The sequence below is a fragment of the Apteryx mantelli genome, chromosome 3 (assembly GCF_036417845.1).
Source record: "Apteryx mantelli isolate bAptMan1 chromosome 3, bAptMan1.hap1, whole genome shotgun sequence".
NCBI classification, from domain to species: Eukaryota; Metazoa; Chordata; class Aves; order Apterygiformes; family Apterygidae; genus Apteryx; species Apteryx mantelli.
The window spans coordinates 136,097,104-136,112,094 of record NC_089980.1 but is presented as its reverse complement, the minus strand read 5'-3'; the positions used below and the strand labels follow the sequence as shown (position 1 = coordinate 136,112,094).

General features: G+C 57.2%; 1 protein-coding gene and 1 non-coding gene across 2 annotated transcripts; both read right to left on the bottom strand.

Annotated features, from left to right (window-relative positions):
* Positions 1-1,128: 1,128 nt before the first annotated feature.
* Positions 1,129-14,523, bottom strand: LOC136991640 (T-cell activation Rho GTPase-activating protein-like). Its single transcript, XM_067294620.1, is given in 18 exon segments — positions 1,129-1,263; positions 1,266-1,312; positions 1,315-1,387; positions 1,390-1,556; positions 1,797-2,030; positions 2,438-2,555; positions 2,735-2,930; positions 3,046-3,155; positions 3,654-3,815; positions 4,145-4,317; positions 4,512-4,581; positions 5,024-5,071; positions 5,178-5,262; positions 5,688-5,729; positions 5,912-6,100; positions 6,502-6,575; positions 10,862-10,975; positions 14,113-14,523. Coding segments are annotated over 18 exon segments (2,448 nt in total).
* Positions 11,312-11,383, bottom strand: TRNAW-CCA (transfer RNA tryptophan (anticodon CCA)). Its single transcript has one exon. It is a non-coding gene; the product is annotated as a tRNA-Trp (tRNA).
* Positions 14,524-14,991: the final 468 nt, after the last annotated feature.

Genomic DNA, 14,991 nt, shown 5'->3' with positions numbered 1-14,991 from the left:
TCAGCTGTTGGTGTAGAGAGACCCTCAAGGTTCATGAGGGGTTAAGCAGGAGAGATTTAATAAAGGACTTACACTCCAAGCTGCATGGGGACCCCCAGGAGCTGCACAGAGGGGTCTCTGATGGCAGGCTGCTGGACTTATGGGCTGGACGCACGGCTCGGATGCCCAGGCGGGACTCGGCTCCTTGTATCCTAAGGGCCCCTTAAATCTACTAGAACTGTTTTCTTATCTCAGCTGTGCTAACCAAGAGAAACTACTGTACGGGAAGCAGTCAGAGGTTGCTGACAAAATGGAATATGCATGCCTGGCCCTGACGGGAATTTGGTCAGTGTGTAGTTTCACACACTGGGCCTGCTACCACCTACTCTGCCAGTCACTGACTCCTTGCCAGATCGTCTGCAGGTGTTCTCACTACAGAGCCTTAGCAGGATTTCAGGCCAAAGGTCACTTGGTTAATTCTCTGTATCTTGCAGATCTTATTGCCATAGTTATTATTGACATCCCTTATCCCCTATGCCTATATGTACTGTAAATGGGCGTGAAGCTTGGTCCCCTAGATGAGAAAGCAAACATTTCATTTTTTAAAGCCTTTATTGCTGCATGATGTTTTGGTTCTGAGGTGCATATTGAATTGGGTATGGCTGCTCGTATAGATTCTGGCAGAGTTTTCCATCATCTCATCCATCAGGTGCCAAGGAATGTCCTATCTTGACTTGGTCCTTGCCATTTTGAGCAGGGAATGATAATATTTAATTCTGGTAAATGCTGGACAAGAGCATAGGGAAGGTGGGACAAGTTTTGGAGCTGCCAGCTAGGAAATTGTCCTTTTTGGAACACAAATACAACACTGTTGATCAATCACTGCCTAGTTCTCCCACACAATAGGTAATAGACAGCACTTTCACATCTATTTGTACAGAGTCACACACAAGCCTCTCTGCCCCACCTCTTCTGGTGGAAGAAGGTGACATCGCAAGCTGATGACGACTTCAGGAGAGCCTCTCAAGAAAAAAATGCTCCTGCAAAGCTAGCTTATTCTTTGTCCATTGAAAGTAAAATATTTCAAAGGATAGACAAGATATGGTTTTTACAATCTCTACTTTGGAGAGTGCCCAGAGGAGAGACAGGCTATTTAAACATAGGATGCTTTTCCTTGCTGGATGTGGTCCCAGGCGCCCAGTTCTGGAGGCTTTTTGCGCACCTTTTCCTGCAGTTGGCCAAATGGCATGACATGGAGTGCTTTTCGATGGCTCTGCTAGGTGTCTGCTGCTGTCCTCAGTGCGCTTGGTGGAAGAAGCCTGGGGCCTATTTTAAAAGTTTTTTGTGGAGTAGAGGGTGAAAGCAGTGTGGAGCAGGTGAAGACGGAGGCATGAGGTGAGGAAAGTAGCTCTGCAGGGAGCAGCTGGAGGATGTTTTGGGTATAGAGAGCTGTTTGATAATTGTGAAGGCAATATTGGAAGGTGTTTTATCAAGTGCCTCCTTCTCCAGCCTTAGCTGTTACTGAAGAACTGGGAAATTGCCCTCACTTTCGCTCGGCTCCTGCTGCCTGCTCATGCCTTCGTAGTTGCCCTCACTTTCACTTGGCTCCTGCTCCCTGCTCATGCCTTCATAATTGTCCTCACTTCCACTCGGCTCCTGCTCCCTGCTCGTGCCTTCATAATTGCCGTCAGTTTCACTCATCTCCTGCTCCCTGCTCGTGCCTTCATAATTGTCCTCACTTCTACTCGGCTCCTGCTCCCTGCTCATGCCTTCGTAGTTGCCCTCACTTTTGCTCATCTCCTGCTCCCTGCTCGTGCCTTCAAAGCGGTTGTGCAAGGACAGGTCCGGCTCTGAGAACCACCTCTGCATCCTGCTGATGTCATTTGTGAGATTGCTCAGGGAAGGGGCAGAGACGCATTTTGGATATGGTCTGCTGAGACTGCTGCTCCTGCCGTTGGGCTGCTCCGTCTCCAATGCAGGGGTGCTGCCTTCAGCTCCCGCCTCTGGGCTGCTGCAGGCAGAACCGTCGTGCTGAGGAGCCCCTGGGTGTGCTGTGGGGAGAAGGAGCCTGTTAGGTGCTTTTTAGGTACTCTCTGAAGGTACCAGGGGACTTTCCCTGTGCAACCACACACTTCACCAAATGCAACCTTCCTGCCGACGAGCTAGAGGAGAAGTTGAGGAAGCAGAGAGGGCAGTGTCCTGCGAGAGTGCAGTTCTAGGCCATAGTCAGCAGCTAGGGGAGGAGCAGAGCTGTGCAGAAGTTTACCATCTGGCACAGGTGTTGTTTTGTGAGTGTTGTCCTTCCGAGCTCCTGGAAAGCATTCCAGGAGGCAAACGCTGCAATACCATATTAAACCCTCTGCACCTCTCTGCATGGCCACAGATGTCTTGCGATATGCAGTGAAAGAATGCAAAGCAGCAGCCCTGGCCGGGGACAATCATCAGTGCATCCCCCTACCTGTGGAGCTGTGTGTGCGCTCCGGTGACTCCTCGGCCGAGGGACTGAAGGGCAAGGCGATGTGCTCCCCAAATAGTGCTCGGCAGTTGTCTATTAGGAACTCAACCAGTGCTGTCACCTGCCCACAGAAAACCACGGATTTAGAGATTTGCCTGTGCCGTTGCAGAGAGTGCCGGTGAGGGGTGCCCCCAGCGTTCAGAGGTGCTGCTTTGGTGAGCTTTTGCAAGGGCAGGGGTCTCTGTGGGCATGGCGCAGAGCTGCCCCCAAGGCGGTAGCGAGGGGGTGAATTCAAGAGACCTTGTCATTGCGCTCCTTTTGCACTGCCAGCGGGAGCCCGTTGTCCGTGCCGGGGCTCAGCAGGTTTGGCCCCACGCAGATGGCCAGGTTGCTGGCGTCCATCCTGCTGGTCTCCGCGTTTTCGCTGATGTGATGGAGCACAGCAAGCAAGCGCTGGAGCAAGAGGAGGTTTGCTCTGGGCAGGCTGTCAGCCACCCTGGGGAACACAAACCAAATGTGACGTTAATAATGCAGGGTGCAGGGGCCGCTCCTTCCTCCCCGGAGCCAGTGTGAGTTCCCTCCAAAATGGTGGGCCTGCTTCAAAGTCTTACTCTTTCAGCTGGTCAATTTTGTCCTGCTGGCTTGGCATCTCCAGCGCCTCCATCCACTTCTCGTAGAGGCTGTCCGAGAGGAGTTTGGAGGGGATGTTTCGCAGGAAGTCCTGCAAGGCCAAGGTACTCAGATGATGCTCTCAGCGCTGCCAGTGAGCGGAGAGGGAGCATGCGCGTGACTTGAGCTCACGAGCAGGCAGGCTGCTTTGAGCTCCCTGCTCCCAAAGGTGCTCCTGAGCACTGAGAGCGCAGGGGGCTGCACGAGAACATGCCAAGTGCAGCGGTGTGAGTGCAGGAGCAGCACCCAGCTCATATCCGAGCCTTTGGTCTGGTCCTCCGTCTCAGTAGTCCTCAGTGAGGAGAGGAGGATGCTGAGGAGGAGGTGGAGGAAGTGCGTTTGCCATGGGCATGCAGGGAATCAGGGGCAGAACTGGGGGAACTGAAAAGGCGGTGGAGAAGAAAAAGGCCCAAGTGTCCTGAGCCTGAACCCCTGAGTTTGGCTTCAGTAGGGGTTTAGCTTTGAGTGCCACCGAGGTCAGTGGAGGCACTGACGGAGGCCCATGCAGATTAGCCACGTGCTCTGAGAGCTAAAAGTCAGAGGACTTCACCTTCAGCACCACTGCCAAGAGGTGCACAGGTTTGCTGTCCAGGTCAGCGTTCTCGCCCTGGTTCAGCACCTCCTTCAGCTCCTTGCGAGCCTTCTCGCTGGCCGCTCTCCTGAAGACCCCCTCAGTGGCAGGCCCTTTCTTGTACAGTACGCCCAGGAGATCCTGCAGGAAGCAGCAGACAGTTTTTGACTTTGGGGTGCGCTCTGCTTTGCTTGGGTTAGTGTCTTGTTCTCACTCCATGGCGATTACAGTGGTAGTGACATGCTTGTCTCCCAGCCCACCCTCTTTTTGGCCTGGTGAACTCCACTGACTTCAGGGGAGTCATCCCTGCTTTCTTCCAGCAGAAAATGAGGCACAGGTCAAGGCTTCAGGTTCCAATTCCCTCCTTCCCAAGCCAGGCTGAATGCGCAGCAGAGATTTCTTGGAAGAAAAAGAAGCCTCTGTGCAGGAAAAGCCAGAAGCAGCATGCCTCCGTCCCCAGGCTTGCTTACCTGCACTGGCTGGGGCAGGCCACCATCCTCCCCGCAGACCACTGCCAGAGGCTGGCCAAAGAGAGCCGCCCTGGGGCCAGAGTCGAGCTGCCCTGGGCAGACCCTGTTGGCAGAGGCTCCTCGCCGAGCAAGTGGCCATGATATCAGCGGCCTTCTTGCCTTCGCTCCCTCTGCTGCAAGCAAAAGCAAAGCCAAACTCAGTGTAGAAGATGCGGCGGAGAGAGCCGGACGGTGCCGCTTGTGTGTGTGCGGCGCCCTGTGCTGCAGGGTCTCCTCCAGCTTGTGCAGAGGCGCAGAGGTTTTGCATGGTGGCAGGCAACAAGCAGCGTGTCAGAAGGCAGCTGCTCCGTCTCTTTCTCAGACTCACCAGGCAAGTGGCCAAGGCCCTCTCGCACGTCGGGAGGGTCCGAGCGGGGGCATTTCTTGGCGTCAGCCTGCTGCGAGAAACGGGTGAAGGTCACAGAGGTGCCCCTCAGCAGCCGGGGCCACGAGGGAGTTGCTGCAGCGACGCAGGCATCTGCGCGAGGCTCCCGGGCAAAGCGGAGGGCGTCCAAGGCCCGCGGAGGAGAGGCCGGAGGTGCGGGCCCGACGCTGCCCCTCTGTGCCACGGGGGCTGTGGCAAAGGCTCCTGCGCAGCCAGCGCCCCCGAAGCGGCCCTGCAGCCCGCAGCCCCCGCACGGCTGGAGGCTGCTGCTTCGGTGCCCAGCAGCCCCAGCGCGGCACGAGGGCTCTGCCCGTGGCCGCGGGGACGGTGCGCCCTGCCGCGCTCTGCCTGGCACGAGGCATTTGCTGCCTTTGCCCGCCCCGGGGAGCCGCCCCAGGGGCTGAGCTAGCGCGCGTGCACAGGCAGCGCGGGCAGGGAAAGGGAGCCCTGCTCACCTCTGCCGAGATCAGCGTCTCCACGGTCGCCGCCGTCAGCGACACCTCCTAGGCGAGAGAGCAGAGAGGCGCCGTGAGGAACTGGCCAGCTTTGGGCGCCTTTGGGGAAGCCGAGGCGCTGTCAGGGCGCGGCGGGCGGCGTGAGGACACTTACGGGACGGCAGAAGCCGACGAGCTCGGTGAGGAGGCGCAGGGAGGGCAGTCGGGTGAGCCTGGCTCCCGGGGCTCCTGGGCTCTGCCTGTGCACAGGGAAGGGCACGCCAAGAGCTCTGTCAGCGCCAGCCCTCGCTGCTCTCTGCTGCCAGCCAGCCCCGCGCTGCCGAGGGACCCCCAAGCCCGAGAGCCTGCGGCAGCGCTGGCTGGGAGCAGCGCTCTGCGGCGCCCTGCCTCCTGCTGCCCACGGGCCTCCTCCTCGTGGGGACGGACGGCAGCGGCTCGGGGTGCCCGCGCCTGCCGGCGAGGAGCTGCGGTGGCAGCTCCTGGGCTCGGTGGCGACTGCGAGCACGAGGCTGAGCAAGTCCCGCCGCTGTGCCCAGGAGCTGCCCTGGGCGGCGGGTGCCCCTTTCCCCAGCGACGTTCCGGTGTTTCTGCGTGCAGCTCCGCCTGGAGCACTCGCCCGCTCTCAGCCCTACGGCGGCACGTGGAGTTCCCCGGCAGAGCTTACCGGAGCATCGTGTCCAGCCAGAGCTGCTTCACCTCCTGCGACCTGCAGCGCAACGGAGAAGCGGCCTCAGCCCACGCTGCTGCTGCTGCTGCTGCTCCTGCGTGGGACAGAGCTGGCCCCAAACAGCTCTCGCCCCCGTGGGCAGAGTGCCAGGGCCAGGGCTGAGCCGTGCGGGGCAGGAGAGGGGCTCGCGCAGGGCCCTGGCAGGTGTCGCCCAGACTCACCCAAAAGTGACCACGCAGAGGTCGCTGGGCCAGACGAGGATGAGGGTGCGGCTGCACTTGAGGCCGAAGACCTCCTCCTCCTGCTCCTGCTCCTCGTCCTCAGGCCTGGCCGCGGCCGCCTCCTCGCTGCACAGCACCCAGAGCTCGCTGAGCCGCACGCGGTGCTGCAGGCGGAAAGTGGGGCCGCATCTGCCGGGAGGAAGAGCAGGGACTCATCTGTGGGTGTTCGCCGTGGGGGCAACCCCAGCTGTCCCCCATGGCAGAGCCGTTTCCAGGGGCAGAGCCATGGGAACGGTGGCCCTGAGCCGCGGGCAGCAGCAATGAGCCTCCTTCGCAGCACACACGCAGAGGACTTTGGAGAAGTCGCTGCTGGGCAATGATAGCAGCGGGATGCTTGGTGAAGGCTTGCAGATGAGAAGGACAAGAGCAGGAGCCTGTCCTGTTCTCCTTGCACCTCCCCTCATTAAAGACATGCTTTGTGCATTCATGGATCCCGCAGGACCCCTTGGGGCGAGGAATGTGCCTGGGGACGGGTGGTGGAGGCCGAGGCGGTGTCGGGGAGGAAGGAGGGCTGCGATGGCTGCTCTTACTTGAAGCTGGCGATGGCGACGGCGTGGGGGAAGAGCAGCAGGTGCCTGCGGCGCGTGCGCTGGTGCCGCGTCACCTGCGCACGGAGGGCGAGCAGGAGCTGGGGGCTGCTGCTGGAGACGAAGGCGCCGAGCGGCGGCGGGGGCCGGGAGGCTGCGCGGCCCCAGAGGCGGCGGCGGGCGCCAGGAGGCGCGGGGCCGGGGGCCCCGGGCTGTGCCCGCGTGCCGGCAGCGGGGCCGGCAGCGCCCCGGGCGCCGCAGCAGCTGGCCTGGCCCATGGCGCCGAGGCCGGGCGGACGGCTGCGGTGCGGCCGTGTCCCGCGCCGGGCAGCGCCGGGTGCTGAGCAGGCCTGCGAGAGGCCGGACGCGTGTCCCTGAGGCGGGCGGTGAGGCCGGGCTGGGAGCCACCTCTGTCCGCACCTCCGCGTGCCGGCACAGTGCCGCGCTGGGGGACACGCGCTGCTGGCCGTGGCCGCGGTCGCCGCGGTGCTACTGTGGCACATTGTGATGCGCCGGCCGGGATGGGGGCAGCGAGCGGGGGGCTCCCAGCCTCCGTCGCCTCCCACCCCGCGGGATTTCCGCGTGTGCAGTCTGGGGCAAGGCAGGAGGTGGGGCTGGTGTCTGAGGATCTCCCGGCTCCAGCAGCGGGCTCTGTGCCGGTGACACCCCACATGCACCAGCCGCCCACTGCTGCCCCCTCCGCTGCTGCCTCAGGGGCCTGGAAACACTTGTTCTGGAACATAAAGGGGCATCCATGGGAAGGGCCAGGAAAGACACCTGCAGATCCTGGCAAATTGCAAGGCCGGCTGTTATTGCCATCTCGTTTTGGCACAGCTTTGGCACCCCCAGGCAGCTTGGAGCATGTGGTGTGACTTGTGTCCAAATTGTGTGCCGTAAAATGACTTTGGCAAAGTACAAAAATAAAATTCCAACTCGCAATGCACACTAGTTGACTGTTTAAGCATGACCTCAACTCCAGGATTTAGATGAGGCTTTACTTCTCTTTTGACAGGAATTTTTGTAGCTACTGGCACAAACCTCTTATCTGTGGGACTTGCCGTGGGGGGTTGTCACTCATTTAGGTGACTTACAACTTCTTGCTAAGAGGATCCCGACTCAGAGGAATTAATAGATTCGTTCTTGTGTAGCAGTTGTTTCAGTAGTCCGTTACATCTTTCTGCCATCCCACTACTTTGAGGTCGATGAGGTAGGTGCAAAATCCCTACACTGCTAATTATTTCAGCTCCTGGAGGGATGTATTTCCAGCCTTCAGGTGTTCGCTCTAAGGGACTGATCTACTTGTCAGGTTTCCCAGAGTAGTTGACCTTCCCTGAGACTAGCAAACTCTTCTCCTTTTGACACGTACTCTATCATTGCTTGAAAAAAGGACATGAGTCTACAGTGTGTTTGGCCAATGATTTTGTCACAGGCCATCGTCTCCTTGCAGCCTGTTGAAATAACTGCGAACTCGCAGTGTGCCCTGGCCATCCGTGTAACCACTTCCCCAGCCATTCTGCCTCCAGATTGTATCATACATTTATTCTAGCCAAATGATCAGCCATCTGATCCCACTTTTCCCCAGGGTTTTTAGGTTGTTGGTGGGCGGAGGCATGACCCATTGATATGTTCTTCAATTGAGCTACATCCAAACTCTTTTCCTGGGTCTGTTTTTCCCCCTACGTCTCCACCATTTTATTGCCACTTGTTTCTCAGCCCGTTCTCCAACGCCAGGGTGGCACCAGCCCAAACAGCATAGGAGTCCGGACAGACTCAAGGCTCCTTGCTCCACAGGGGCAGGGCCAGGCGCAGGGATGCTGCAAGGGAGGAGAGTGCCTCAGAGCAGGGCACAGCGCTGGGCACAGGCAAGGGGCCAGGTCCCCTCCTGCAGCACAGCCTGAGGTGGGCACTGGGAAGGGACTGGCAGCGATGGACCTCTCTCCCTGAGATGGTGATGGGCGTCATTAAAAACAGACAGCCTGTGAGCTCAGCCCACCCCACAGATGGGCACCACAACTCCAGATATCCTGCCCTGGATCCAAGCCTGCATTGGCGATGAATCAGAGCTGTGGAAAGGTAAGACATCCCGCCAACACACCGGTGTGTCTGAGGGGCTGGGGGTCAGTGGCAGCCCTTGCTGCGCAGCCCTCTCCCCATGGGTGAGAAGGGGTAGCCGTGATGGATTCAGGAAAGATGGCCAAGGGGAGAGATCATCTTCCCCCACCTTCACTGCCAACCCTCCCTGGCAGCCCACTGAAAGACCCCTGGGGGCACCAGGCTGGCCAGGGTCTGGGGCCAGCGGCGCAATGGATAACGCGCCTGAGTACGGATCAGGAGACTGCAGGTTTGACTCCTGCCTGGCTTGACCTTTTCCTCATCCCAGCCTGGCAATGGTGGACAGCACAGTGATGGTGTCCGGTGCCCTGGTTCCTCCTTGGTGGCAACCATCGCCTGGTGTTTCTCCCAACTCTCTGGTAGAGACCTCCGTGCTGATAAGGAAGGAAGAACCGGCTGGGGATGTGCAGGCTTTGGGTGCAGGGAGCCTTTTCAGGGTTGATCTGCAAATCCTGAGAGGAGTGGGGAAAATGAGTAGCAGAATGACAAGCCAGGACTTGAGGAGAGCTGAGCTGGGCTTAGTCGAGGGGCAATGGCAGAGGTCTGACCTGGCTGAGCAGGGGGCTCTTGCCTGTGCCCCAGCACAAAAAGGGCAGGCCAGTGGCCATGCAGAAAGCAGGTGCCACCACCACCATTGCTGTGGTCAGAAACGGGCTGAGCCACACAGGAACGAGCCTGCACCCTCCTGATGCATGGTCAGCTTGGTTGGCTCTTGCACCAGCGGCCTTGGCCCCCAAACAGCCTGGCACCCCCAGCAGCAGGGCTTCCTGTGACTCACCAGAATAGGCTGGAGGTGAAGGGTAGCACAGATTTGCCTTTAATCACCTGACCTTGCCTGGGACAGCTTTCCCCTCTCCGACAACTTTGCTCCTTCTGGGTCCCAATGTCTTGGGAGAAGCAGTTCCCGGAACATGCCACTCTGCTGAAATAAGGCAGGACAGCAAGGGTAGGTGTGAGAAATGCAATGCACAGGCCCCTGAGGGAGACCGTCCATCTGTCCCCCCTGGGGTCATGGCACACTCTAGCACTGCACAGCACAGCACTACGGGGCCAGTGCCAGAGGAAAGAGGGTGCTGAGCAAGGGGTGTCCCCTGAGGGGCAGGTGCGGTGGCTGCCCAACACGTCCTGGGGAGAGACTCCACTCACCTGGCAGATGCCCGGTGCCTGCCTCAGGCCCTGTGGCAGATGTGGACACTCCTCCCTTTTGCATGGCCTGACCCAGGACACCGTCATCCCCCCTTCTTCAGCTTTGCCCATGTACCCTGAGCCCTCACTGTCTCTCTGCACCTCAGCCCCATTCTGCCCTGCACATTCATCCTGCAGCCTGGACTGCACTCTACAGCTAGAACTTGGCCACCTGCTCTTCACAGGGTGCCCCCATCCTCTCCACCTCCCGTGGCCCTGCTATGAGGGCAGCCCTGGGTGATCCCATGCAGAGCACATCCCCAATGCCCACACCATGGTCCATGCCTGGGTGCTGTGCCCCTCTGCCCAGACCTCGTGGTGCAAGGGCAGCGCGTCTGACTCCAGATCAGAAAGTCGTGTGTTCAAATCACACCAGGATCAGGCTTGGTTGAACATGAGGTGCCTTTTGTATTGTCCCCGTTTTGGGCTGCCCTGATCTTGGCCATAGGAGGAGTTTGCTGATGATGGGAGAAAGGTCAGCATCTGACCCATCTTCAGTAAGGGCAAAAAGAACGATCTATGGTTCTGTCAGCCTCACTGCAGTTCTCAGACGAAGATGATGGAACAAATACTCCTGAAAGCCATGTCCGCATGCATGAAGGACATGAAGATGACTGAAAACAATGAGTATGTATTCACCAGAGGCAGACCATTCCTCACTAACCCACTTGCTTTCTTTGAAGAGGTGACTTCCTTAGTGGTCAAGGGGAGACCAAGGAACACCATTTCTCTTGATTTTGAGAAGACCCTTGACATGGTCTCCTACAGTATCACTGTAGCAAACTACAGCAATAGAGAGAACAAAGTGAATCGCAAGGTGAGTGGAAGACTTGCTAGACCACCAGGTTGGTGGTTAATGGCTGGAAGTCTGCTTGGCAACCTCGGTGTCTGATTTGGGGTTTTAGATTGTTTAATGTCTTCACTAACAGTCTAGAGGATGAGAGAGAATGAGGGACAAGGGAAGTCTGCCAGCGCCACTAGGTTGACCAAGGCCAGTGGGGCAATGGATAACACACCTGGATCAGGAGACTGCGGGTTTGACTCTTGCCTGGCTTGACATTTTTACCTTGCGGTGGTGGTGGTGGTGGTGGTCTGCTTTCTCCATAAAGGCCTTCCGTCTCCTGGCTCTTGTCCCACCTGTTGGGCCTTCTGCAGGGCAAAGGTGGGATGGCTTCTTGCCCTACGGGAAAGAAAGAGTTCCTCCAGCCCTTATGGCAGACCTGAGCCCTGCTAAAAGGGCAAAATGCCCAGCCACCATCAAATAACACCACTGCTAATCTGGAAGCAGAATTAAGATCCTTCTTAATCTTCCATCCTGTAGGCTAAACCAATCCAGATCTCTCAGGCTACCTAAGCATATCATGTGCTCCAGCCCCAAGCCATCTTTGAGGTCTTGTCTTGGTCTTGCTATAGTTTCTCAATGTCTTGCAAAACCCTGCGTGTGACATAGACAAGCTCCACAATGGAAAACTGCACAACAGAAAAGCACAGGTAGCCCCCAATACTGCCCCAAGCCTGACCCCGGTGTGATTCGAACACACATCCTTCTGATCTGGAGTCAGACGCGCTGCCTTTGCGCCACGAGGTCAGTGCAGTGGGATGCAATGCCCAGGCATGGACCACGGCCTGGGTGGTGAGGATGTGCTCTCCATGGGGAGCACCCCAGAGGTGTCCCGGTGCTCCCCTAGCAGGGCAGTGGAGGGGGTGAGTGGGTGCCCAGGGAGAGGGTCACCATGGCCCGGTGTGTGCAGGTGGAGGATGGATGGCCAAGGCAGGATGGGGTGGTGGCGCAGGGGGGCAACATGCTTTCAGGGGATGAGGCTGGAAGCTGAAGGCATCGCAGGCTGAGGCCTCCTTAGGGACTGTGGGAGGCTGATGCCTCAGGCCAGGCCACACAGAAGGGCTGAGGGCCCCATTCCTCAGCAGAGTCTGAGGTGGGTGCTGGGCACCCACTGGCAGTGCGTGACTTCTCTTGCCAAGGGTGTGCTGGGCAGGCACTCTGCTGGCCCCACAGGAGACATGCTGCCCTGAGGTCTCTGATTCTCCCAGGGACACGGCTTGTTTGCTTGCTCCAGGCATTGCTAGTGTCTGCCACAGCATCCTGAAGATGCTGGTGGGGGACTGCAGGCCAGCCACAGGCGGAGGGAGGGTCGTGCTAAGCGTGTGGGAACAGTGAGTGCTTGGATAGCTGCAGCCTTCCCACCCTGTGCAGTACATGGGACCCCTGCATGGGGCAAGATGGGATGGGATGGGATCAGCTGCCAGCCCAGGTCCCCTAGGATCATGTTGCCCCCTGTGCCACCACACCCTGGCCATGGTCCATGCCTGGGCGCTGCATCCCTCTGCCTCCACCTCGTGGCGCAAGGGCAGCGCGTCTGACTCCAGATCAGAAGGTTGTGTGTCCGAATCAAACCGGGGTCAGGCTTGGGGCTGCGCTGGATTCCCATTGTATTGCCTGTGCTTTTCCTTTGAGCTAACCTGTGTTAGGTGCAGGACCACTAGAGCATCCCTGGTGCCCATGTGAGCGTGCACCAACTGGAAAGAGTCTGGAAGCTGATGAGCCCCGGTAGTCTCCTCCACCCAGCATTGCAGGTCAGGGCCAGTCAAGCAGTGATTCCAGTGACCCAGAGCATGGGTTGGCAGTCAGGGCCTCTGTTCCATGCCCAAAGGAGCCTCCAATGATTGCCATCCTCCTTACCTGCACCCAGACCCAATCCCTTCCCTGTAAGTGCCCTCTGTAGCCTTCTGCCTCCTGGGACATGTCACAGGCTTCCTGCCTCCACCACTCTCTTTCCTCCTCACACCCTCACTCCTCCTCTGTCCTACGCTTGTGCTCTGGTGCTGCAGGGTCCCTGCAAAAATCCTGCTGCTCTCCTCTTTGTCCTCTCTGATAGCACAATCTGCTATCTTTGTCCTGTACCTGCAGCAGCAGCTTGAGCAGAGGCACCTCTTGCATGACCCCTTTCCCTTACCTGGTGTTGAGGACATGCACCAGGCACTCCCATACCCCAGACCCAAGCGGGGGTTGGGTTTGTGATGTTTATAGGATTTGTGATGTTTATAACATCCACACTATTTCTGCACCAATTCTCAGAGCCTTCTGTGGTCTCTCAGGGTCCCCTAAGACCCCTCTGTGTGCTAAAGACTGTGTTGTGTTATCTGTCAGGTTGCTCTTTGCAGCTCCTGGCTGCAGCCTCCTCCTCTCCTTCCTCACTCCCTCCATCCCTATCTCCCTCCTGCCCTCCTCCATTAGTGGCTCACCCTTCCTACTAGCATTTGCCCACATTTGCACACAGCCTGCAGTCCTTCTAAGGTGTGTGCACAGTGAGATCAGACGTAATAGTCTCAAATGCAGTGGTCCCTGACTGAGCTGTCCTCTACTGTGGGTAAGACTGTGGGTAAGATGCAGCTGTCTGCCAGCAGGCTGGCAGAAGCACGAGGCGATGGTGGCCACCAAGAAGAAAGCAGGGCACTATCACCATCACTTCCACTGTGGCCAAGCTGTGCAAAGGAAAAGGTCGAGCCTGCAAGGAGTCGAACCTGCAGTCTCCTGATGCGTAGTCAGATGCGTTGTCCATGGCATCACTGGCCCTGGCCATCCTGGCATCCTGGTGGGCTACATGTGGCAAGCTGAGGCACAGTGATGCTGACATGGAGGGGATGTGGGGTTAGAATCTGAGATGGTCAATGCATTAAAAAAAAAAAAAAAGTTTGCAAGAAATCTCTGGTCCGACCTCCAGCTCAAAGTACAATCATTTTCAACATCAGCTAAGGATCAGATTGCTCAAGGTCTGATTAAGCTGAGTTTTGAATTTCTCCAAGCATGAAGAGTCCCCATCCCTCTCAGCCCCCATTCTAGGTCACCCTCCTGCTGAAGTTTTCTTCTTATATTTAATTGGAATTTTCTTCCATAGCATTTCTGTTTGTTCCCCTCCTCCCTTTGAGAAGAGTCTCATTGCAGCTACTCTATAGCCACTCATTACATAGCTGCAGACGGAAGTCTGAACACAGAATCCCTGAGCTTGGAGATCATCTAGTCACCTCTGGAGAATGTCTAGTCCAACCCTCTTAGGGTCATCTACAGCAGATAGGTCCAAGGACAGAGACTGCCAAACCTCTCTGGGCAACCTGTCCCAGTGTTCAATCACCCTTACAATAAAAAAAAAAAAAAAGAAAAAAAAAGTTTTTTTCTTATGTTTGAACAGAATTCATTGTATTTCATTTTGTGCCTATTGCCTCTTGTCCTGTCACTGGGTACCACTGAGAAGAGTCTCCGTCTTCCTTACACCCTCCCTTCAGATATTTAGACACACTGACAGGATCCACTCTGAGCTTTCTCTTCTCCAGGCAGAACAGTCCCAGCTCTCTCCGCCTCTCCTCATATGAGAGATGCTCCAGTCCCCTAATCATCTTAGTAGCCGTCCACTGGACTCGCTCCACTAGGTCCGTGTCTTCCTTGCACTTGGGAGACCAAAAGTGGACCCAGCACTCCATACGTGGCCTCAGCAGTGCTGAGCAGAGGGGAAGGATCACCTCCCTCCACCTGCTGGCAGCACCTTTCCTAAGGCAGCCCAGGATGCTGTTGGCCTTCTTTGTCACAAGGGTACACTGCTGAATCATCTTCAGCTTGTTCTCCAGGAGCCCCTGGCCCTTTTTGGCAAAGCTGCTTTCCACACCCTGCCACTGCAGGCTGTCTTCATACACAATGTGCTCCAGGCCCCTGACCATCCTTTTGGCTTTGCATTGGCCTTGCTGCAATTTGTCAGTGCCTTGCAAAGTCCTGCACCTAACACAGACTAGCCCCACGGGAAAGCAGAGGCAATACAGCTGGTGCTAGATGCTTAACCAAGCCTGACACTGATGTGAGTTGACCAAACAGCCTTCTGATCTGGAGTCAGACACACTGCCTTTGCACCACAAGGCTGGAGGCATGCAGCACCCAGGCACAGAGCGTGCCCCGCGTGGTGGGGATGTGCTGTCCATGGGGACCACCAGCACATTCCTCATTACCCGCTAATATATGCACAAAGGCCATCACTGCACAGTAGTCTTTTGTGCTGCCCTTAAGGGCTAAGGGCTTACCAGTTACAATCGCTTTTTAAATGAGAATTGACACAGGCAGCTTGATTTCCTTTCTGGAGTTAATGGCTTGGTAGTTAGCAGCCCTTCTTATGGCAGCCAATAATGCTGAGAGCC